At 40.0% G+C, this 24,691-nt stretch overlaps 1 protein-coding gene across 4 annotated transcripts in view; it reads left to right on the top strand.

Annotated features, from left to right (window-relative positions):
- The window catches only part of DGKI (diacylglycerol kinase iota), a 200,111-nt gene that overhangs the window by 156,489 nt on the left and 18,931 nt on the right, over positions 1–24,691 (top strand). For all 4 annotated transcript variants that reach the window (XM_054281810.1, XM_054281813.1, XM_054281812.1 and 1 more), the window contains one exon: positions 14,606–14,631. In XM_054281810.1, the coding sequence (XP_054137785.1) occupies positions 14,606–14,631 (26 nt within the window). The remainder of the gene's footprint in view (positions 1–14,605; positions 14,632–24,691) is intronic.

Below are 24,691 nucleotides of genomic sequence, written 5' to 3'. Positions count from 1 at the left end.
TTTTTCTCCTAAACGGGATGTGACCACAGCTGGTCACAATTTATCTTCAGGATGCTTAGAGTGTATCTGTCATCACTATATACACACATACAGATGTGTGTATATACATGTTTATATATGTATATACATACATATAAAACTTCTTTAAGATAAAGTAATTATTTCTGACAGGTGAGGAATGTAGCTAAAATTTCAAAGTTGAATGAGCTCTTATATTATTTCAATAAATGAAAGCAGAGAACAGAATACATGTTCTAAAACTAATTCTAATGTTAGGTGTTTCTTTTGATCACAAGCTTGTTTGGTAAAAGCATAGTGTGAATATAATGGTTTTGAGGCAGGGGTCTTTCTGAGATAAAAATTACGCTTTTTCTTCAATTAACTGATTTCATGTTATTTTCAGGTAGGTGTTGGTTAATAGTATTTCATGTTGTGTTCCTTATTTGATAGCTCTTTGGTCTGTGGTGGATTGTACAGGACATGAAACAGTGTCTTGATGCAGTAACCATGAGCTGGGGCAGATTGTAGTTTAATAGGGACATCAATTAGTGTGAACACTGTGTTTAAAAAAACACATTGGGACGACAATTTACTGGGACGACAATTTACTGGGACTAGAGGTGCTTGATCTTGAAAAAAAGATAAATATTCTAGTCTGACTGCACTGATGCTGGAAATTGGACCCTTCCTTTGTACATGAGTGGTTTCATCCTATGATTAAATGGTGCAGTGAGAAGCAGAAGACCTTACAGCCTGCTGTGTGTTTGTTGTTGGCCATATATTTGTCTTCTTGGTTGTTTGTCATGCTGTTATATGATGAGAGCTGGAAAATTCAATAAAATAAAAACCCCAACAGCATACAGAGATGTAAAGGTGACTATATCTTGGTAGAAGTTTAATCTATGTCTTTTAATTGAAGTAATTAATTTTCCCACCATTCAGGGCAGCAACCAGCTCTTTTCTAGCATCTGTCCAGCTGTGATGGTAATGTGTTTCCCAAGCTACTGGCTGCATTTTCTGGATCAAGTGCATGGCTTGTGAAGGGTGGGCGAAGGTTGGCCAGGATGCTATCTGGTCTTGTTAGGGAGAGGAAGAAATAAATGCCTGTAGGTGCTGGAAGATGGCTGCAGCCCTTTCCACTAAATAGACATTAATTAGCTAGTAATACCATCCAGGCATTGCTTTATGGAGCTGTAATAACCTAGTTTCTCAGAGGGAAGAAGAAAAAGGCTAAATGCCAAGTGTTTCACTCAGCCTCAAGAATCTGATCGTTGCCCAGGAAATCAGTGTGACAACACAGATGTTACAAGGTGGTTTAGGGTATTTTTTAAAGAGAAATCTTCATGTATTACAAGATGATAAGAGCATCAGGGATATAAATTTGCATGTTAAAGGAGAAAGAATGCTAGTTTAGTGGAAGCTTAGAAAATATAAAAAGATGATTCAAAGCATGCTAGGCAGGGACTGCCTGGTGACAGTGAATCTTTAAAATGTCAAAGGTTGGTAAGGACTTGAAAAATCTAAGAGTTTGCCTGAAAAATATTGTGTTGGAAAACTCAGCATCGGCTCCGAAATAGGCAGAGTTGTCTACTGTGGTGTTTTTGATAGCAAAATCTTAATTAATTTTCAGGTTCAGATTTAGTTCAAGCTGCATTTATAAAATTACGCTGCAAGAGTGAAGTGTGTATGTCTTAATCAGGTATTTGTGTACCTGTAAGAATTGCTTTCCATTTTGCAGATGAGACTCCATGAATACTGATTGCTTTCAAACAAATCTTATTTTTGTGAAGGTGTAAATCACCATTACCTTTACTGTAGACTCCTGTGTAGTCCTTATAATGGAACTCAAATATAACAGAATGTGGTGTCTTTTTGTGCTTAGCTCTCTTTTTTCTTTCTCTTCTGTTGTCTTGGATACTTTCACAAATAGCATCTCTCTCACTACCTATAAGTGGAGCATGAGAGATTTGCTTAAAGCAACTCTGCCTCTTGCTAGGAAAGTGATGTAAAAAAGGTGGGGTTGGCACTGGAAAGGAAGATGTAGACCCAAAGAAGATGGAAAGTGTTGTAAAGAGGACTTAGAATTATTCAGAAGAAGGTAAACATGGGTTAAATAGGGAAAAACTTTGAAGAAAGCAAAGAAAAACAAATTATAAGAATGCAGCAAATGAATAAGAAATTGTTTGGAATGAAAGCAAGTTCCCTAAGAGAGACTGAGTGTGAAAAAAATGATGCATTTTGGTGTGGGGTTTGGGCCTGTATTTTTAAAGATTTTGCTATTTGTCAGCATGTTGCAGTCACAATACTTAACATTTTATACACATCCCAAATAGAAGCTACAATTTATCCACCAGTAGGCAAACCTTTCTCCAGTTCTTCTATAAATCTTCCCTTATCCCCATTGATGAAGAATTCTTTGACAAGAATGGCACCTGCTAATTTTTTTAGTCTAGTGCACAGGTGTGGTAAACAATGTCATGTATTTTAAGCTTCTGTTGTGAATACAATTTCTCTATATACATTGAGTTCTTAGCAATATTCATTGTTTTGGGAGATTTTTCAGTGGGGAAAAAATGCAAGAATTGGTCAGGGACTCCTGGTCATGTCTAATTAGTAAACACACCTTGACTCAGCTGTAGAAGAAAGGCAGAATTGGGAGAGGAAAACAATGCTGAAAAGAGAGAATGGAGAGGAATGTTCATACTGAAATACCTTTCCCAAGACTGGCCTGCATGAGAAATGCTCTTGGTTTATTCTGAGTGGGTAAAACTTGAGAACAGATGCTCTCAACTCAGGATTCAAGAGGCTTTGTGCTACTTCAGCTGGAGTGGTACCATCTCAGGGATGGCTCTGGGCATGGAAAGATCCAGGCATTTAGTTCTGATGTCTGAAGGCACAAAAGCAGGACAAAGGCGAGTGGTGCCACACACAAGGCCTGCTGGGTCAGGGGATGAGCCACAGCTTTGTGGTGATGGCATGCACTGGGCCTGAGGGACCTTTGCAAACAGTGAGGATCAGATGGTTCTGGAAGCTATTAAAAACAAACTTTCAGCAACTTCTGGTGTTACCTTTAAGTGATTGCATACAGGCAAAACCTTATTTAATAATCTCTTCCCCTGTTTTGATTAGTAGAATTTTTATGTCACTACTGTCAAGTCTGGCCTTATCTATAGAGAGCTGGGCTGTAGAAAATTCATGGGTACTACTTAAAATTTTTGGCAATAGTCATTAGTAATTGGTACTTACATGTCATCTTGACAACCTCAGCCCAGTAACACTGAGCTTTAAGACACATCTTTTGCTTCTGCTCTTGTTAACCATAATTGGGAAAAGAAGAAATCAGAAATTGGTTTAGATTTGCATGTCCATAATATTATTTGTGTGTGTGAATGCAATGCAGAGTGTGTGTTTTCTTCAAGAATGAAGTTTCAGCCTCTGCTGTTGAGGCAAAGGTGTTTTACTAAGAGTGGGCACATGTGAGTTGGGTTTGTGCATCTGCCTCTTCGATAGATGGCAGAAGAAGAGCACATCCTGTACTGGACCCTGTACAGTGTTCTTTTCCTCCTCAGTACTTATTACCAATACATTTTATCACTCAGCACTTAGCTCCCCAGAGTAGACTGGGTGGGATTTTGGCTTCCTCTTTTCTCACCAAGCTGCCCCCTCTTAATCACTTTTGTGGCATCTCAACACCTGATGCACAGCTGAGAAAATTCGCCCTGCTGGCAAATTATTTTGACAGACAGTGACATGCAAAGCACTCCTACACAAGATGAGACTACAAATCGGCTTCTTTAGAGAGATCTTGCTTCTTGACTGGCATCCCACTTTCCAAAAGGGAAATGCAAGCAGTCCAGCTCTCCTCCTCTCCTTGGGGCAGCTTCAAGCAACAGAATGCACACGCACTTGACAAAGGAACAATCTTACCTGAATGTTAAAAAGTCAGCTACCACCTAGCTTGAAAATGCCTTCTGAATATTTCCAGCAGATAAAGGGGCAAAGCCAGGTTTTCTACATGGAATGTAAGTTTTTATTTTGGAGTGCATTTAAAGGATAAAAAAATCATGTTGGCAAAGTAGAGATAGCTGGGTACCTTGGTTGCCTTGAAGTGGTTTACCATAACATTTACTAATCTGCTTTCTACTCTCTGGCTGATAGCCACAACTGAAGCAATAGAGTCTATTTTCTGTGACAGTGTTCACGGGGGTCCGAGGATGAGGGAAGAGATGAGGATCTGACTCCATGTTTCAGAAGGCTGATTTATTTTTTTATGATATGTATTATATTAAAACTATAGTAAAAGAATAGAAGAAAAGATTTCATCAGAAGGCTAGCTAAGAATAGCAAAAGAAAGAATGACAACAAAAGCTTGTGGCTCAGACAGAGTCTGAGATAGCTCACTGTGATTGATCATTAATTAGAAACAACCACATGAGACCAATCACAGATGCACCTGTTGCATTCCACAGCAGCAGATAACCATTGTTTACATTTTGTTCCTGAGGCCTTTGAGCTTCTCAAGAGGAAAAATCCTAAAGAAAAGATTTTTCATAAAAGATGTCTGTGACAATTTTCTCTCTCTTTTTTTTTTTTAACAACTGTGTTCTTCCCCCTCTTTGCTTGCATCCTTGCTCACCTACTTTAGTCCTTGAAAAGCAGAATCTTCTCTGAGAGGTAAAACAGCTTTACAGCAAAGTAGGCAGCAATATGTCAAGAGAGACTTCTCATAATCTTGTTTTCTTTTTGTCTGGGTAAAAGAAAATGACATTTGATAATTTAATTTTTAGGGCCTACTGCTTTCCCTGTATTGGACTTGTGGTAACTGTACCTGGCAGGAGCAGGGTAGCAATAGTGGATCTGACAATGCCACTGCAGAATGTGAATATCCCTCTCTCCAGCTTTATGGACTGGAAACAACAGACCTACAGTCCCCAGCGACATTAAAGGTGCTGGAAAAGGGGATGGATGGGTTTACTGGGGTGATAAAGGATGATTGACAGGAAGATATATTCTTCTGGGTATGCTTTAAGCACTGTTACAAATATAGGTCAAGTATTCTCCAGCATGGCAGACTTAAAAGCCAATCAAGGCTGGAAAATTTGTGTACCTTGTAGTTTTAGACATGTATGTCTGTATTTATGTGTACTTTTTACTCATTTGTAGGAGTTGAGATAAGAAAAAACAACCAAAACAACAAAAACCAAATCCCAAACCTCCCAGTCCTAGTTTTCTGGGCATTGCACAGGAATAGCAAGCCTGTGTCCATGTGCTCTGTGCCTGCCATAAGGAGCTGCCATCTGCTTGGAGAGGAGGCTGGTTCTTAATGTGTTCTCACTCAGTACCAAGCTGTCTTATCAAAGCCAAAACCAGTGAGCTTCAGAGCCTGGGTAAGAAACAGCCTTGTACATGTGTTACACACGCATTGGGCTGCATCCTGTGTTCAAGCTTTCAAACCTGGATATCTCATTAGATCCATTCAGACTCTATTTCTGTTCCTGTTCATATCCTTAAGTTCTGGTTTAACAGGCTTGCAAAGAGAATAGAAATATAGTTTGGTAAAATAGCTGCTCTAAAATATTACACAGAAGTACTACTTCACCTGAGTTGACTGTGTTAAATTTAAAAAATCCAAACTTTTCAATAATTCTTCAGATATCTTCATATTTGTATTTCTGCTGTGGCTGAAAACTGGGAAATGTTAAAAATACCATGTGACAAAAAGGTAAAGATGAAGGAGAGTTGTGTGAAAATAGATCTTTTTAGGTTTACAAGGGAGTATTTTAGACCTGCAGATATTAGGCTGGGGACGATATTCTGATATGTGCCCTCACTTGACTCATAGAACAAAGGAGGAGATTTTTCAATGGGGCTGCTTGGGAAGTTCGTTCTTTCCCTGGCTGTGTGTCTTGGCATGGCTGCTCTGCAGGGAGCTGCCCTTTCCCTTCCATGTCTGGTGTGAGTGCCTGAGTCTCCTGGCTCTGGGCTTGTGTGGCAGGGTGTAGGAGCTACAGTGCCTCTTTAAAACACCTGCCAAAGGATTTGGGTGAGCAGAGAAATTTCTGAAAGCTTCAGAACATTTACTTTGTCCCTGCTTGCCTGATGCTCCTCTGCATTAGGAAAGGCCCAGTAAAACCCACAGCTTTGTCCTGGTAGCAATGCTGGCACAGGGGTGTGAGCAAGGGAGGGAAATACAAGGGGAGCAGGGCCATAACAGAGAGCCTTACTGAGGTTCTGGCAGTGCTGATGCCCATGGGCCAGCAGGGACAGATGGACATGGCTAAAATATGCCAAGAGCTGAAATCAGAGAGCCAGAGGTGGCTTGGAGCCAGTGTAACTCTGACTCCTAGATTGCTGTTTCTGTGCCAGACATCTAAAAGTGCAGCACAAAAGCCATATCTGAAACTCCCAATAGAAGTTTTTTCTCCATCAATTAGTCTATAGCAGGAGTGTAAACAGCTCAGCAGTTCTGTTCTGCCTAGGATCTCTGTGTTGTGCATATTAACTAAGGTGATTTTTTAAATTTTTAGATTATTTTGTAAAAGGTGGCAGGAAAGTGAGAGTTTCTTAGTGCTTAGCACTTGTGAAAATCAGGTGACTTATTTTTTTAAATAATTGCAAAAATCTGTTTCTGAGGGATTCATGTGTTTCTGGAACAAAATGCTGTTTCTCAAAAGTGTCTGGTTTGCATTGTTCTACAAACACACCATTTAGGGTGTCTTCTGGATTGTTTAGAAACCCAAAGTGGCCTAAAATTATTTGGGTAGTATGTCAAGACACCAAGCAGCTGATGTGCCTTCACCTCCATCTAGCCTGAGGGCCAAGAGAAGCTGTGTCTTATGAACCAGATTATACCTGAGGTGCTCAAAATGGGGTTGTCATGGCATTGTGCTTAGCAAAATAATTTCTTTCTCTGGGTTAAATAAAGCTGAAGTCCTAACAAAGTGACCTCTGCTTTAATCTTTTCCTGGAAGAAGTAAAAGTGCACTTATTTGTTGTTGAGGAAAAGGCAGATGTTTTATTACCTAATAGATATGTTTTTATTCTCATGTAGAATGCTGAGGAAGTGCATAAATGCAGCCACTTAGCCCCTGTTCCAGGTCTTCTTAACAGTGGCCTGTGTCAAACAACATCCAGTCCCTTGACATCCAGGTTGTTGTTTCACTAAAGCATTGCATAATGTCCTTAGATCTCACTTTCCATAGGTCAGTGAGGATTTTGAAGATTTAATTAAAGTCTGGAAATGGAAGAAGGGCATTTCAAAGAAGCTGGGATAAGACTCTCTTCAAAATAATTCTCTTGCATTCCACTGAGATGTTTTAGTGCCATGTGATCATAAGAGAAAGAAAGGCCAAGCATTTATGAAAAAACAAACCAAAAAACCGAATCCAAACAAACTGTGATTATCCTACAATGATCTTGCTGCTCATTTGGAAATACTTTCTTTTTCAAGCCTTGCTCAGGTCATGTTTTGAGGTAGAACTATCTTATCCAAGATGAATTTTATAGAACGTTTCTCTATCCTTTTTCTCCTTTTAAAAAATTACTGATAGGCAGGTTTGGGTTTGTAACTGATTTTGCAATAAAATCTTCTATTACCTTTTAAGCAGCAATTCCTAGTCAACTCCTCTGGGTGTCAGTACAGCTTCAGGTATAGCTGCATTATGGTCTTACAAGTCTTCATCAAAACATTCCGCAGTGGACAGAGGAAAGGTAAGAGATAAAAACTTAGGCAATAGTGCAAAAAGACATGTGACAATATAGGGGACACTGACATGCCTGAGACCCAGCCTGGAACACATCTGAGCTGCCCTGCTTTCCCAAGAAGCACCAATTACTCTCCTGTGTGTTTGACTGCATGTGAGCAGCCTGAGGCTGTGATTGCTGTGCAGGTGGAGATGGAGGCTGCTGAAGGAAGTGATGCCTTGTGAAGGCTGACCTGGAACACAGCCTAGGTGGAGAAAAGAAATAAAGTAGATATTTATTAGGAGGCCTCAATAGGTACATCTTGGGCAGCACAAGAGCCCAGCCAGGGCTGCGCCCAAGATGAACCCAAAATGGTCACAAAAATGAACAACTGGTCATGGGGTCTCACATTTTTATAAGTTCTGGTTCATTTGCATATTGGAGTTAATTGTCCAATTACACCTTTAGGTTATGAAGTCTCATCCTTCTTGTTTTTCTCTCTTCAATCCATATTGTTTATGTTCTTAGGCTTGAGATTTGGATCATTTGTCCTTGGTCCCAAGCTAGGAAAGGAATTGTTTTGTCTCCCTACTCTGTCAAGACAGCTAACCATCCTTAATATGAAGCTCAGAAGTACACTCTGAAGCAGTACAGAATCTGAAAAATATAGAAGCTACAATGTGAAGCCTCAGAAGTTACAGAGATGCTAGAAGGGATACTGATCTTGTCCTTTAGCAGGATTAAGAAAGGATAAGATCTCCAGTGTTTGTCTCTAGATGGTCATTGCAGGTTACAGGACATGTCCAAACAGATTTCTGCAACCTAATAAATAACTTGAATGGAATTTCTCAGATTCAGGGGCTTTGCTGGTCAGCATTTTCCCATGTGTGTGAGGCAGTATGGCCGTTGTCTATGAGAAATATTTGAGAGGAAAGAACAACAGGAGAAATGGGGTAGTAAAACCAGAAATTTTTTGTAGAGAAACTTAAAAAATTGCAGAAAAACTTGGGTTGGGAACAACTCTGAAGGACATCTAATACAAATCTTCAGGATAGATCCAGCTAGATGAAGTTCAGAGCCTTTTCCAGATGAGTTTTAAATACCTGCAAAACTGGAGATTCAACAATCTCTTTACACAGCCTGTTCTTCTCTTTGATCATCCACATAGAAATTTTTTTCCTTAACATCCAGTCTGAATTTCCCATGTGCCAGCTTGTGACTGTTGTTTATTTCTTCATGCAGACTCTGTCTTCTCTATCCTTTCCTGTTAAGTAGTTGAAGGCAGCAATTAGATTTTGCCCAAAACTTCTCTTCTTACTTCCATAGTTTCCATAGCTTTTCTTCTTAATTCCCAGTTTCCATAGCCTGTCCTCCTGTGCCCACAGCATCTCTGCAGCCCTTTCTGGAACTCAGCCCAATTTGTCAATGTCTGTGTTGTTCTCAAGTCTCACAAGCATGGAGTAGAGGGTCAGAAATCGCTTCCATCTACTTTATGGCTCAGCTCTAGCAAATACAGCTCAGTGTGTCTTTGGCCCTTCCCATGGCAGGGAGCTCTGCTGACAGATGTTCAACTTGTACTTTGCTAACATCAGACGTCCTTTCTGAAAAGCTTCATCTCAGGTGTTAGACCCCCAGCCTGTCTTGTTGCATGGGTTTACTCCTCCTGAAGTGCAGGACTTTTCATTTGCCTTTGCTGAACTTGCTAACTTGCTAACTTGCTGTGCTTCTCCAGCCTCTGATGGTCACTCTGAGCTGGGAATGTATAGGGTCACAGTGAAAGTGTGGAGAAGCTCTTAGAAATTCTTAGGCTTTTATTTTTTCATCAAGTGCTATGCCCAGACTGAGCATTATCTGCTCCAGGAAAGCAAGCAGTTCTGCCTTTCTACCAATAAAATTATGTACTTTTTGCAGCTGGGACTGCAGGGGAATCACAGTTACAGGGGTGTTGATACAAGTTGCTGAATGAGAGGGTTTCCTCACCTATATTTTAAAAACACATGATGTGCTAAAATTTTTCTTCATTTGCAATCAGAGGATATGTGAATAAATCCCAACAGGGATGCCACTTTTGTTTCTGAAGAGATGCACTTGCAAAATGAGAAGGAATGGGTTTAATTTGACAGCTCTTGCTCTCCCCTCATCACAGGCAGCTGTTGTCAGACTGAATTAAAAAGTTTGCAGGACTACATTCCTTAAGCAGGAAGAAAGTGGAATGGTCATAAACCCCAGTAGAATTGCTGCATAGAGGTTGTTATTTGGCCTTTAAATATTAAATGGCTGGTTTTAAATAGGTCTGGTGCCGATGGTTTCTGCTACAGGTTTATTGATTAAAATTGCTGCTTTACATCAGCTCCAACTTTGTTTCTCCAGAGTCTTTTGTCTTCATGAATAATGTACTCTTTTGCTGAAATTTTGTTAGAATTCATCTCCTGGAGTCTGGCTGTATATCTCTGGGTTCCTAAGTCTCAGTTGACTAGGCTCAAAATTGTGACATTCCCTGCACTTCCCTCCTTAGAAATGAATATTCCTTCTTCCACCCATCTACTGTGAACAAACCTAGTGCTTGCACATTGGGCTGTGCACTTGGAAACAGCTCTGACTGTTTGGCTCTTGGAGAGAGGTTTATATGATGCTGAAGGTTGCCTTGCCTATACTGAGGATTAGATTTCTGAAGCAATTTGTCCAAATCCTGCAAGAGTGAGTGGGAAAATTCCAGTGAGCTTTGGATCAGACAGTGAATTTGGAGGCCTGTTGTGGCTTCAGGTGGGCAGGTCTCATGCCTTCTATATTTTAAGTATTCCAATTTGCTGGATGCATCTAGTGTATGTAAGATCTGGCTTTTTTATGCATTTCTAAAGATGTGTACCTTGATTTCTGGAAGATGCTTGAAGATTTTTTGTTAAGTCCAAAGGGTATTGTTTTGCTTGTATAAGGGGTGGTGGAACAGACCTTGCACAACCTCCCCTTGCAGGCTGAGGCTTGCAAGTTCTGTTATCCCTCTGGCTGAGTTTGCCACTGCTGCAGGACCTGTAAGAAAAGAGGGCAATGAACAGCATGGAAAGCAAACAGAGTAGATAAGACCCTTCTTGACATCATGCTTTTCCTCCTCCTCCCTTCTGATCCTCTTTCCTATCACAGAAATGTCTTTACTCAAACTATCTGCTACAACAATAGATGTTTGTAAAACCAGAGCAGGGAGAAAGTCAGATTAAAGCCTTTGGTGAAATATGTGAAATCAGGCTCTCCAGTTTCATTTATGCATGGGAAAATAAATATCACTGTTGGTAGAAGAGATAATTGAATCTCATGACTCTGGAAATGTAGCCAATCACCGATAATCTGGCCTGCCTTTACTCTCTTGGGGAGATGGTGAACCTTGCTTTCTACAAGTTCATTTTACACCAAGATAAAACCAGAAGAAAAACCCAGTTGATGTGTATATATACACATATAAAGAAAGAAGTTATTCCATTCTGAAATGGCCAAGAACAGGATATTGCAGAGCCTGAACCTTTTCCTGAAGATTTTTTTCTGTTTTGTTTAACCAAATGAAAATCTCTTCAAGATGTCATTTGGCAAAGTGTTTTGACCCAGGTGAGACCACAGATCTTGACAGTATATTAGTTTTCCTGAAATATCTATGACCTGTCTCTAATTTTTATGTTTTTAAGGTATGGAGGCTGTTAAGATGATAACTTGCTCCTTTATGATAGTGAAACACATAACCAGGATCAAACTGGGAGGGGAGCTGACATGCACTGGACAGATGGTTCCTGTGAGGGTGTTAGCAGATGAGAATCCTCCCTTCTTGGAACACCTGTCTGGTGACCAGTGCTGCCACACTCTGTCTCTCACACCTCTCTCAGACCTGAGGGAAAGATGTGTGACCGGAAATATGAGCATCTACTGGATTGTTTTGTCCTTTTAGGAAAGCCCCTGTGGCTGTGGAGAGGGTGGATGTGGTTTAGAACAGGTCATTAGGCTTTCTCTCTTTCCTCCCTTAGAGCCTGCCATAAGCATGGGCTGGAGGAGTCAGTGCACAAAATGCCCAATTCCATTCAGTGTGGAGGTTTCTGCAGCCTCACTTCCTCCCATTACAGCTACAAACACGACTCCCCTTGGTGCAGTTAGGAGAGGACTTGAGCAGTTAGGAAAGCCTCCCTCCCCCTTGCTAAATTGTATGGCCTGGAATTGTAGGAGGATGCTGAAAGTCCTCTCTGCTCTTTGCCAAAATTCTCCGTGTCAGTGGTGGAACAAAGGAAGCCCAGTCTATTGTGGTTGAGCTTTTGGTATCTCCAGTGGTGGAAGCTCTCATTGAGGCTTTTCCTGTGGCTGGGATATTCAAAACCTTCCTTTGTGGCTTTGCTGCTACATCAGAAAAGTTAAGTTTATGCTATTTTGTTTCCTGGTGTGTGCAAGCAGGAATTGACTCCCTGTCAATTAACAAGGGATGAAATGAGCCAACAAGCCCAGAGTTTATCAGAGTGAGACAGAGAGGTGCATGTGTACACATCAAGATACTGATATAAACCTGATGAAACTGATATAAATAAGGTTATATAAACCTTATTTTCTCAGGATGCCAGGCTATGCAGTTACATCATGGATCCTTTCAAATAAAAGCACTGCTAGTAGCATGAGTGCTAATGTTACATTTCTTACAAACATTGTATTTGAGACATGCAACAAAGCAAAAAGGCCAGTAATATTTTGAAAAATATATAATAATTTTAGGCACACAAAATATGAATAAACATATTTTTCATCCTCCCCTTCAATCGAAGCTTTAATTGAGAAGGCATTGATATTGTAATAACATCTCTTCTGTTGTTGATGCTTTAAGGAGCTAATGACATCTGTTTAACCAAGCATAAGGAAGAGCCAAATTATAGGATAATCTGTATTGTTTATTTTATTGCTTCAAATAAAGAACTGAAAGGTGATGAAACTGGGCAATTAAGAAACAAAACAAAGGAATATATTTTGCTGATGCAGTGAAATACTGCCTTAGCAATGGGTGGAGGGTCAAAATATGTGAGCCAAGGAACCTTGCATGACTCTTGCATGTAAAAATATCTTCAAGTATCTAAAAACTTTCACCTCTTGATATGACCCATTCTGGTTTGTTTAACCTTGTAGAAAATGCAGTAGCTTTTGATCTTCAGAAGGGGTTCTGCTAGGAGTTAAAGACAAAATCTGTAACTAACTAGTCAAAGCAGGACAGTTCTAGTGGGCCCTGCTAAATCCTTTGGGTTACCTGCATTCCTGCTGTATTTCACACACACGGCTAAAGGGTGAGGGCAGAGCTGGCCTGGCTGGCAGCAGAGCAGGATACATGCTTAGGATGTTCAGCAGCAATCAGGGCCTTTAATGGGAGTAGAGGATTAATTAATTCTGATCCATACAGACACATTGGCTTCTTGTGCAGCCAGAATCCTAATTAGGCAATCAAATCTTTTTCCTTTCGTAGTGACCATTGCTCCAGCTGTGCTCTAACTCTTTCCTCTCTTTATTTGCACATCTCTCTCTATTTTACAGCAAAAAAATTTACATACTTTGGCAGGAAAGCTTCCTTCTTTTCTTTCAATTTTTCCTGTTTGCATCTACATATTTGCATATCTGCTTCTGATGTTCTATAATCCCTCAACCTTCATTTTCAAACCCTTGTTATGAAATGAGATCATGGCTTCTTCCTCAGCTCCTTTATTCCTCTAACCCGGGGTTGCTTCACTTTTTTTTCCCCCCCTCCAGCCCTCAGTCCCTGCTGACTCAGTTAAATATACATGTGCTCTTTTCCCCTTTGTTCCTTCCTTTCCCTCCACCCCTCTGTGGCTGCTTTTCTTTTGGTGGCTTTGATCTCTTTGCTGGCAACACTAACATTTTAAAATCTTTTCTAATTTGTTATTTTTGCACGTTGTTGTGAAATTGAATATCTTGGAAAGGAAACATGGGTTGCCCCACTCGCTGCAGGAACAAACTCATTGGGTGGGAAGGCTGTGTATGGAACTGAAATCTGTGCTGGGGAAGTGCTGAGGAGTGGTCCAGCCCTCTGGACTCTGTGCTGTCAGTCTGGTCTGAGCAATGAAGGTACATCCTAGATTCAGCCCCATGGTTAGCCTCAGTTTTGGTAACCCATGCTACTGCAGCAGAGGGAAAAATGGAGGGCCAGTACTTCCATATCCTTTTGTTCTGGGTGGTGACCAAAACCATCAGAAGCGTGATCCTTAGTGATGGGAACTGAGACACAAATCCCTGGAATTCACTGGGGTTCTCTTTGTCAGCAGGGACACTGAGAGGTCATTTGTGTTTCATAACCCTTCCCTCTCTTGGGGTATTATCAGAGTCCTAATCCACTGGTTAGGGTATCCCATAACTCTTGTGTTGCAGCTGGTATGTTGCTTTTTTTCTGTAATTACATCTGTCCTGACATTATTTTTTTTTGTGTTCTATTGTGTTACTTTTGTGAAGATAGCATGAGTTGTTACTAATTATGGCTATTGTTTTATGCTAACCCCTACATTGATTTATGGCAAAAAATGGCCACTGTAATGACTGTGAGTTCCTACCAAGATGTAATTTCCTTGACTAACCCTAATTGTGAGGTTTTCTGCTGGCAGTAGCAGATGAGTTTCTGCCAAGTATCTACAGACAGTCTTTGCAGCAGCCCTCACAGAGATGGCTCCATATGCTCACTCTGGCCTGCAGAATCTGCTGCTAGATGACCTGTTCAGCTCTATTTCTTTTTTTCTTTTTTTTATCTTTTTTTTTTTTTTTTTGCCAGATGCCTTTCAATCCTCTCTTCTAAGGAATAAAGAATAAAAATTTCAAATTACTCCATATCCCCTTTCCCAGACTGAGACAGAACTTTATTTGTGACCTTCCTTTTACCCAAGATTGACTGGATTTTGTTGTTTTATTTCAGGTCACCGGTTTCTTCAGAAGATCAAGGTAAGATCTGTTTTATAGATACTAACAGCATATTAAAAATGAGACCAAAGACTAGTAAGCTCTGCTTTAATACAGTTGTGGTGGAGAAAGATTTTTTTTTTATAAAAATGAAACTTTGATGTTGATGAAACTTTGTTTCTGTAGACATTAAGTGCTTGATCATTTGGTTAGTTTAATTGGGACTGACAGAAGTTGAGTTATTTGTAAAATGAATCTTGCTTAATCAAATGGAAATATTGCTAGCATTTACAGTTTATTCATTCAACTGTATAGAGCTTCACCTGTTAAAAATTTGTGGCTTAAAGGATGATACAAGTTTTTGTAAAGATAAGCACATCTTTTATGACTCTCATAGGACAGCATTTTTGTCATTGAGAGGAGAATGCATTGTGTTTTAAAGGCTTGAACACATATTATCTTGGGTTACCAGTAAAGTCAGTTTAGTAGGACAGTATGGAGTTTAGGGCAGCTAGGCTCTTCTACATGGAAAAATCTCACAGCGTGAGTAGCAGGAGTGGCAGGTTATGGCAATATGCTTGCTGTGAGGGAGACTTGAAGGATCTGATCTTTCCCTATGACCTAAAGAGGGAATTTGTGATGACCAGCTGCTTAATAATGTGGCAAACTTAAGTCCATCTACAGTATATCAAAATATGGCTACATTGGTACTGAAATCCAGAGACTTTCTCTGGAGGGGTGGTAATTGCATTCCCAGAGTTGCATAAGGAATGAGGAACAAAAAAAGGGAGACTGACTGAGAGGGGAAAGTTCATCGTGTGGCTCTGAACTGGGAGTACTCTTTTGGTCCAAAAAAGAAATATCTATTTTCTTCTGACATCCAATTTGTATGCAGTCACACAATCAGAACATTTTCTGGCCAATACCATAAGCATCACTCAAGAAAGATCCAGATGGGAATAGTGAGGACTGTTGCAAGTGGAGGTGTAAGGAGGTCTGAGCCTGGAAGTGTGTCACTGAACTATGCTCACTTGGAGTGTGGAGTGACTAGTTAGGTATCAACCTACATTGTCCTTGGCTCCAGCCAAGGTTTTCAGCCCACTGTAATGGATGTCAAACATATTGTCATTAATAAACTCTCTCCCATCTCCTTGGCGAGTCCTTCCTCAGTAACAAAAGTTGTAAAGAAAGCCATAGAAGTGAACAAACATGCAAGACCAAAGATATATCTGGCCCACCTAGTCCATTCCTAGTGTCTGGTAGCAGCAGATCCTGTGACAAATAAAAGCATGAGACTGGCAGAAGTATACAGGTTTAATTTCCTGGTATGGCCTATTAGATTTTTATGATTTACAGCTCATTGATTTTGTGAACCAGATGGAGTTTTCCTGTTTAATAGTTCATCTGCTTTTTACCATGACCACAGCTTCTAATATTCAGTACAGGGCTGTGAGAAGTTAGCAGTATACCTCATGTCTCCAACTCTCAGAAGAGATTTGAAATCATTATGGTCTAATATACTATTTCAGGACCTGGATTCAAGCTGCATCTCAGTGCATAAACCTGTTAGTGATGGGCTGCTCTTGCTATTTCATTTCCCTTGCATTTACTCTATTTACTTCATCTTTGTCTATTAATGGAGCAACAGACGGTGTATATGCATTTCCTTGTGTGTCTTTAAAGGTTAGTATTTCATGCTGTCAGAATGCTTTTCTTCTTTCCACTATTTTTATACTATTCGAGTTTTTGACAAAACCTTCCTGTTTGCCATCTACCATCTGCTGCCATGGTTTGGCTTTTCAGGTTTGATCAACATCTCTGAATAGCCTCTTCTTCCTTGCCTTTCTTCTCTTTCTCTCACATGCAACCTCTTCTGAAATGCAGAGTGAAAGGCCTTGACCAATTAGTGATGTGACAGTGCCAGTTATTACAAGTTTTGTGACCATGGAGTTTCTAACTAGGTTTGTCATCCCCATAAATATGTAAGAGCTTCTCTCAAACACAAAAGATTTCCCATTCTCCAGTGACTTTTCAGAAAGAAGGGTCCAATACTTGAATTTCCTCTATCCCACTATGCCAGCTACGGAACATGGTAAATGGGCACAGTCCTGAAAGGAAAATGTGCCAAAACTTCTGCAGGTGTTTTAGAGTCTAGAAGGTTCTCAGTTCACTGAGACTGCATGTGTGGAGGCATCTCAAATTAGCCTTAGATCTCAAATCTCTTATCTAAACAAAAAAGAGGGTCCATGAGAGAGTTGAAAACTTATCTCTGAATTGCCTGTCTTTTATAGTGTTTATGCAGATGTCTCCTGGCATATTGTTCTTGGAGTATGTACCTTGAAATCAGTTTTGAGACTTAGATGTTTATTAATAATCAGTACTCAACTGTGTACCTATTCAATATGTTAAACATTTACTTTTCTTTATAAGGCAATAATACTTTGGGCTAGCAGTGAGGGAAGATCCAACAGTGGAATAATGTACCTTCACTGTATCTACATTCTGCCCTGTACTACAGCTGCTCTTCACTATTATGGACCATTCTAGTGCTGATTTTCTGATGATGTGATATGTTGATCATTACTGAGAAAAGGCTCTTTCTCTGTTGTGTTGGATCTTGTTTTTAACCTCCCTCTTGGTTCCTGATCTTTGTTTTGTCTGCTTTAATATTCAGTTGTCACTTTTTCTTCTACTGTTTTTCCGTGGGGTTTTTATTATCATCCTCTTCTTGCTTTGAAAATGACTCTTTCCCATTGACAGTAAGGTTGCATTCTGCATAGATTTTTGCATTGTGCTCCTCACCTTGGTTTCTGAATGTCCTGCTTCTGCTCCAGTGTGGACAGACTGCTACAAGCACAGTGGGAAACAGTAGATGCAGCATCTGTAGTGTTCTAACAGACTTGTACCAGAATTAGCATCTAACATGAGTGGCACTTCCATTAATCCCTGACAGGACAATGCATTATGCTGTCTTGACAAGGGGGTGAAGATAAAGCACCATCTGTCTGGGACTGGGCATCTATTGAACAACTGTAACTGCACACAAAGCTCCTTGTTGTGGACACGTGTTAGAGGCACCTTTATCAGTTACAAAACAGGCCCATTTTAATTGGCACAGAAAGGGAAAGAGCACTGCTAGAAAATCTCAAACTTCAAAAGAAAAAATACCCAAAGCCTCTTAAGGTTTGTGTCTTTGTTCTTGGTACAGGTAGCTAGGAAATCGATAACTAAAGAGTAAAATCCATCAGCTTTTTTTTTCTTTCTTTCTTTAATAAACAAAAGGAGTAAACAAAACTCCTAATCCTCTAATGCTCTGATTGACAAAATGATACAAGCCAAGTAAATCTTAAAGCCCACCAGTTTAGACAGGGGATTGATGACTCTGAATAAGGACCTGTTCAGCCAGGTACACCCTGGTGCAGCTCCCTGGCCTGCAGCCTTGGAAATCAGCGATTTTCTTTGGGTTTTGGAGTTAGATAAGACTCAACAATGGACAAGTGCCAGGCCCACAGAAGACCTGGAGACCTGGTAGATATCATGATGGAGGGCTAGGCAAGTCATCTTTTAGTGAAGGGTATCACCTGCTACACTTTTGCTGTATAAAAAGTCCTGGTGATATGTGCAGGAGGTTTGACACCATTGGAAGTTATTGCATCCATTGTTTCTGGAATGGGAATGGTAGTGTGATGGGAATTCAGACTTCTAATACATCCTGTTGCCCCTACACAGTCATTGTCTGGTTATGGTTAGGTGAATGGCTGAGGTTGACCAAGCCCTTCATTCAGCCAGCACCTTTCAGAGCTGCACTGTATTTTGTGTGCACACCGAATCATGCCTTCCCCATTCCTATTTACAGCCACCCTGCAGAAATCTGCATTAAATATTCACATCTATAGTTTCATCTGGCCAAAGTTATGTTTTCTCTACTATTCTTTGTTTACCTTGTATGTTGGGGTTGATTCTTCATCATCACATAAACAATTGAAGGAAATGACCTTAAAAAGAGTACAATGAATTCTATTTCTAATTCAAGTATTCTGAAAAAATCCCCAGCAAACTCTTGAGTGTTGCTATTAATGGTGTAGGGGCATTGGTGTGTTATTCATGTCATGGCAACTTGGAGCTGATGCTGCTCAAGAATTTTGTGTCTGACTTCAAACAGAGGAGCCTTGCCTTTGATGGAATTACTCAGTTTTAAGTAGCTATACTAATGCACCTCAAGTAGCAGGCAACCAGAGCTTAATCCTTACACACCTGAGTTGCATCCTGATCGGGAGACAAGAGGTTTCAAATATTTATATCACTGCTCTCCTATTTACTTCTCTATAAACCAATGAGTTTGGGCTTTCTGCCTAGTTTGCTTCCAGCAGATGTGTGGTTTTGTTGCATCAGCATAATTTCTGTGGTTTAGGGTTTGTGGTTTTGGCCATTTTGTGTGTAATAGAATCAAAATTCATGAGGACAACTGAGAAATTAAGACAAGAGGGAAATAGATTCAGTGGAGCAATTTTGAAGACAGTTAATTATTACAAAGTGATAATATTATACAAGAGATTAAGATAAAGGATGGGTTTTCTGCTTGAAAAGACAAATAGCAACACTCAGAGGTCTTTCAGATTCTGCCAGGTGCTGATTCCATGCCATGGAGTCACTCCATGACTTGGAGTCATCCAGCTTGGATATCCTACACCTAGGAGGGATTTGAGTAGAGCCAGGAGTGCATTAGAAGTGAAGTGAGTTTACAGTGGTGACTTCTAAATTATTCTCTATTAGAAAAAAATTTCCACAGGGGTCGCTTGGCATGGGTTCAAACTGGAAGTTTTAGGTGGGAGGTGTAATTCTGTCTCTGGAGATCCCTCTGAATAGAGAGAGCTGCTATCTGAGTTATAAGGAAGGGACTGATCAAGTGTGTTGGCTCCATCCCACACAGGAAAATGCTTTGCTCTGCAGTGTCTGCTCCTGCCTTGGAGGCAGAAAGCCCTGTCCATGCTGGCATTTGCTCGAGTTCCATTAAAGAGAGGAAATCTAAACACATGCAAGGAGGAAGATGGTTGCAGGAGTCCCAGAAAATAGCACTTCCTGGAACCTCTGATAGATGGGATTTCCTGTTGCCCATGGTGGCCTGTGGGAATGCAAACTTCACTCTCTTGGCCTCCTTTCTTCTTTCTGGAGCCACTCTCCACTAATCTTGAGAGCCACAGTCTGCAAAGGGATGTTTTCTATAATTTTGAAGCAGTCTGCCATACTGATTAAAATGATGAGCAGGATGCTGCAGATGAATCCAAACATCTCAGTGCTGGTAGAATTAAAAAATAGAGATAAAAAAATGAATGGCTATTTTATACACCAGAGGCTTTCAAAAGAGAGAGAGGAGATGCTGTGTTCTTCATGGTGATGCTGCAGCTGTTTACCCAGCAACAAATTGAGATGCTGTGGAATGTGGAATGCTTTCTCTGTGCAAATTAAAGAGAGTATGGGAGGGGTTGGAGGGAGACTCTGGACTGCAGGTATTTATTTTGATTAATTAGCCACTTTGGGGAAAAAAGCCTTCCTGGACAGTGTTTTGAAAGTATCTGTAGCTGAACTAATAATGCCTTGGGGATCTGCTCTGGGTTGGTTAATTTTCTTCTCAGTTCAGCAGAGGCTGGTATTGATGCAGACCCAGGGTTCCCCTGGTAAGAGAAATAATTCTGTGAAAGCACAGGTCTAGGGCTGAGGGAAGTCCTTTCTGGATAAAACCTTTAAAAGGTGCCTACACCCACCCTCTCATCATATCCAAGCAGTTTGAGGGGGCAGCAGGGGTCTGAGAGGGAGATGTGGGCATCTGGATAAGTAATAGATGAAATCAGAAAAACGTTTATTTCACCATGTTCACTGCTATTATCCTTTTCCCCTCTGGAGGAAGTATGAGTGAGCAATAAGTTGTGTGACTTGGAGTGCTTGTTTTCAAGCAGAAGCTCTGGGTAACCTTGCAAACTACTTTGCTTCTGGCTTTTTTTCTGATGGAGGTTACTCATGGTCAGATAAGAGTGGCAATCACTTCACCCACTGAAGAATTTGGCTAGAAAAAATATTCTTGAACTGAATTTTGGATTATGTAGTCCTGTGAAGCCCTAGCTTTTTGAGGAAGGGTTACTTAGATATTGCCAGGCAAAAGCACTGCAGCCAGAGCTGCAGTGGCAAAAACCTGAAGGGAGAGTCCTAAGAGTGCCTGTGATGGGAATGCTCCACAAAGACAGAGAAGAAGAACAGTGTGGCCCACAATGCTTCTTTTTTGTTGTTCTATTTATTTTCAAATTAAAAATAAACCACTGCCTAATTATTTTGCCTAGAATTCTCTTTCTGCCAAAGTAGTGCCACTCTATTGATAAAATTGCTGCATTAGTCAGCCAAAGTCTTCCCTGTGATCTCACTTCATCAGACATTTTCTTCCACTGCATCACTCCTGAGCATGACATAAATTGTTGTCTTGGTTTAAAAATAAATATGGTGGAAGGGAAAAGGAAGGCAAAAAAGTGATGATGTGAGCCAGATGGTGCTTAGTTTATCTGTGACTGTTCTTTGGGGTTATGAACTTTTTACAAAAGAAGTCTTTTTTTTTTTTTTTACCATGTTTTCCTTTTGTAAGTTTGAGTTAAATGGTCTTGCAGCAAAAGTTCAACATTAGTGTATGAATACTTTCTCTCCTAACTATCAACTGCACTCTCAGCTCTGCACTAGTGCCACATAAACAATTCAGGTTGGACTCTAATTGGCATCAAAGTAGCTTTAAACTAGTCTGAGTGAAAATGGGGCTTTAAAGGCAGCTTGAGTGTAATTTACATCTGCTTGAAAGCCTCTTTATCCTTCCAGAGTTGTATGAAGGGACTTCTGTGTAAGTGAGAACTTGGCCTTTCTTTCTCTTCAGCAAGCATGTGTGGCTATTTTGGCCTTCCCCTCCCCTCCTTCTCTCTTACCAGTGTTTTGGTGCAGTTTGAATTTTTAAATTCTTAAAAGGTAAATGTTCATAATGCATATTTATAGCCACCTGAGCATGATTGATTTTTTACATGTTACATCTTTCTCATATTCACAAGTTATGCAAACAGGTGCAATCAAAACTGTGTCAATTCTCCAAATCTGCATGGGACACAGTGCTTTTGCAACTAAAGGACAGCCCTCAAAGATTTTAGAAGGGTTTTCTACCTCTTTATCCAATCCTAGAAATAGATGTCATTGAGGCATGATTTATTCAGAGGGCCAGAAGACTTCAAAAGTGTCTCTCTCAAACCCCAAGAGGATGTGTGCTAATGCAGGTTTTCCTGTCCAGGTGAAATAGTTGAAGATACTGTGGGAAGACTTTCCAGGTGTGTGTGCCGGCTGCTGCTCAGCTGATGTGCTGCTGAGCTCTTGGTTGCTGCAATGTTGGTTTTCTTGGCCTCTTGGGAGTATTTTGAGCTCTCAGGATCTTTATTTTGTTCTCTTTCATGGAAAAAGTGCCTCGCAGTAGAGCTCTTGTGACCTGCCTAGACTGATGGCATTGCTTTCAGGTTCCATAAGAAGCCCAAGACTTTTTTGAATTTGAAAACCTGTGGAGAACTCTTGTTTAACACCTGTTTCTTTAGGGCAGTGGTAGCAAACAGATATATTTTGGAAAAAAATTAAAATTCAATGAGTCTTTGCTTTATTCAGCACAAGGGATGAGTTAGGCAGGAAACCTCTAAACTGCATCTAGTTTTTGCTGTCATATTTCCATCACGCTTCTTCTGCAGTCTATGAGGCTCCTCCAGCAAATTCAGGAAAATTTTTCTATTCCCTGTGAATGCAATATAGTGAATATTTTAGTGGATATAGTGAATATATTCACTATTTTCAGTGAATTCAGTGAATATAGAATAAGTGATATATGGTGAATATATATCAGTGAATACAGAAGGGAATATATTTCAGTGAATATAGGGGATATCTTTTCAGTGAATATGGAAGAAGTGTTTTTACCATTTATTTCTGGATTTTTTTTGGCCAGCATCTAGAAGGCCGCTTAACTGGCAAGGTTTCACTTCTGTTTCATTTTTTCATGGTTTTCAGTTGTCACTTCCACTACTTGTAGGTGCATAAAACACATGAAGAAAAATTTAATTGCTCCTTTCAGTCAGCTTATCTTCAAAGGAAATATTTAATCATCATCAGCTTTGGTGAGGCTTGAGATTGTCTGTAGATCAAAGACCTGTGAGCTCACAGTCATTCCAACAAAGCACTATTAGTTTTGCAATTTAATTTCTCAGTTATGTAGACAGTTTGGCATGTGTATTTTATAGGTGGTTTGTGTTTCTTTTTGTAGCTTTAAAAGCAGATAAAATGTTGGAAAGAGGCAAAGTTTTTGTAAAAGCTCAAGTGCAGAGATTTGTAACTTCTCTTCAGGGATCCCTGAAATTGTTCAATGGGATTGTTAGGCCCTTCAGAAATACCAAGTGAGTTCACTGCTCTGTGTCTTAGATGCCTGTTTCTCATAGTCCTCTCAGAAGGGAAGTAATCCATAAAGCAATTCTTTGTGGTACTCCCCACCGTTTTCATCTGCAAGGCTGAAGATCATGGCTAGAGTAGAAAAAATATCAGTTCTGTACATTTCTGGATAAGTTATATTCCTGTCAGTTTGTCATAAACCTTTTATGAACAAATTGTTGTTTACAGAGAAAATAGTGTATTTCTGAATGGACTCGAGTCTTTTGAGAGCATAGCTTTTGGAGTGATTGAAATAGAAGTTATTGATTTCTGTAAAACTGGTGAGAAATAAGTCCCGAGGGCTTCTTTTGTTATCTTTTCTCTAATGCTGATCTTTAACAGCTCAGAGGACTCCAACTGTGTACAAGTACTCTTCTAATCAGGGTCAGCTTTTAACTTCTCCAGATGTAAAGCAGTAATTACTTTAAATTTCTGACTCTATGAATTACACAAAGGCTAAAACAGCAATAAAGGGTTGGAAATGTTCTGGAAGCTAATGATAGTCCAAGTTAAGTTTAATAACTCTCAAAAATCTGATGATGTCACCTTCTCCTATAGTTTCTTCTCCATTATCAGCTCTACAAGGTTGGAATGAGGCAGTATTTTATGAGGTATTCCTTAAGAGTTCCCCTGAGCACTCTAGCAGGAGAGGGTGGTGAACACTGACACTCAAATTCTGGGCATTCCACACCAAAGCTCTTGTATTTTTTATTAGCTGCCTTCAACCAGTAAGGAGCATTCAACACTGAAATGCTGATGGCATATCAATTCCAAATGCTGAATCAGTGCATTAGATGTGCCTTAGAAAGGGTTGGACAGATGCAGGCAGTGTCTGTTAAATGAGGTTTCTGCAAGGAGCTGATCACTTCAGGTTATCGACTGTCTTACTGTGTCTTTTGAAAGAGCTACAGGTTTCATGAGCCCTAATTCTGCTTGAGATCAGAGAATCACAGAATGGTTTGGATTGGAAGAAACCTTAAAGAACACCTAGCTCCAGCTCCCCTGCCATGGGCAGGGATGCCACCCACCAAACCACTTTGGCCAAAGCACCCTCCTCCAATCAGGTCTGGAGTTATTGTAGCTGAATTCTGCCATCATTTCCCATGTGATTAAATATTGTCATACTCTGATTAGATGCATTGTTACCCCAGTATTTTTTAACTCATGGTAAGATGCATTATTACAAATAATATTCTTCTGTCACACTGCATTTCATTCAATTAAAATTGCTTGCATTTTAATTATGAATATGACAATTCCTTGGTGTGGTACTTATACTTTTTAACATAGTTTTAAATAATTCTGCTCCCTTCATTCAAAATTTTTAGATCTTCACTAGAGAATTACTTGTAAATGTTGAAAACTTCCAAGTTGCTGTACATTTTTATCAGCATCCTTTGTGGCTTAGTTGGTACAGAAGTAGTGGTTTCAAATATGGCACTGAAAGAGTTAGATCAGCTGTGCAGTCTGATTAATAAAATCTGGAGGATATTTCTGGTTTATGAATAACTTTTACTCAAGTGGAAAGACACTTTACTCCTGTACTTCTGACAGTGGCAGGCTGTAGAACCACCCTGTTCTTTGAGATTTTTTTCAGTGCAGACCATCTCCTTTTACTGTC

This window comes from Melozone crissalis, unplaced genomic scaffold, assembly GCF_028551555.1.
Source record: "Melozone crissalis strain CALT ecotype California unplaced genomic scaffold, PUWL_Pcris_2 ptg000033l_1, whole genome shotgun sequence".
Classification (NCBI taxonomy): Eukaryota; Metazoa; Chordata; class Aves; order Passeriformes; family Passerellidae; genus Melozone; species Melozone crissalis.
This window is presented reverse-complemented; position numbering and strand designations above follow the sequence as displayed.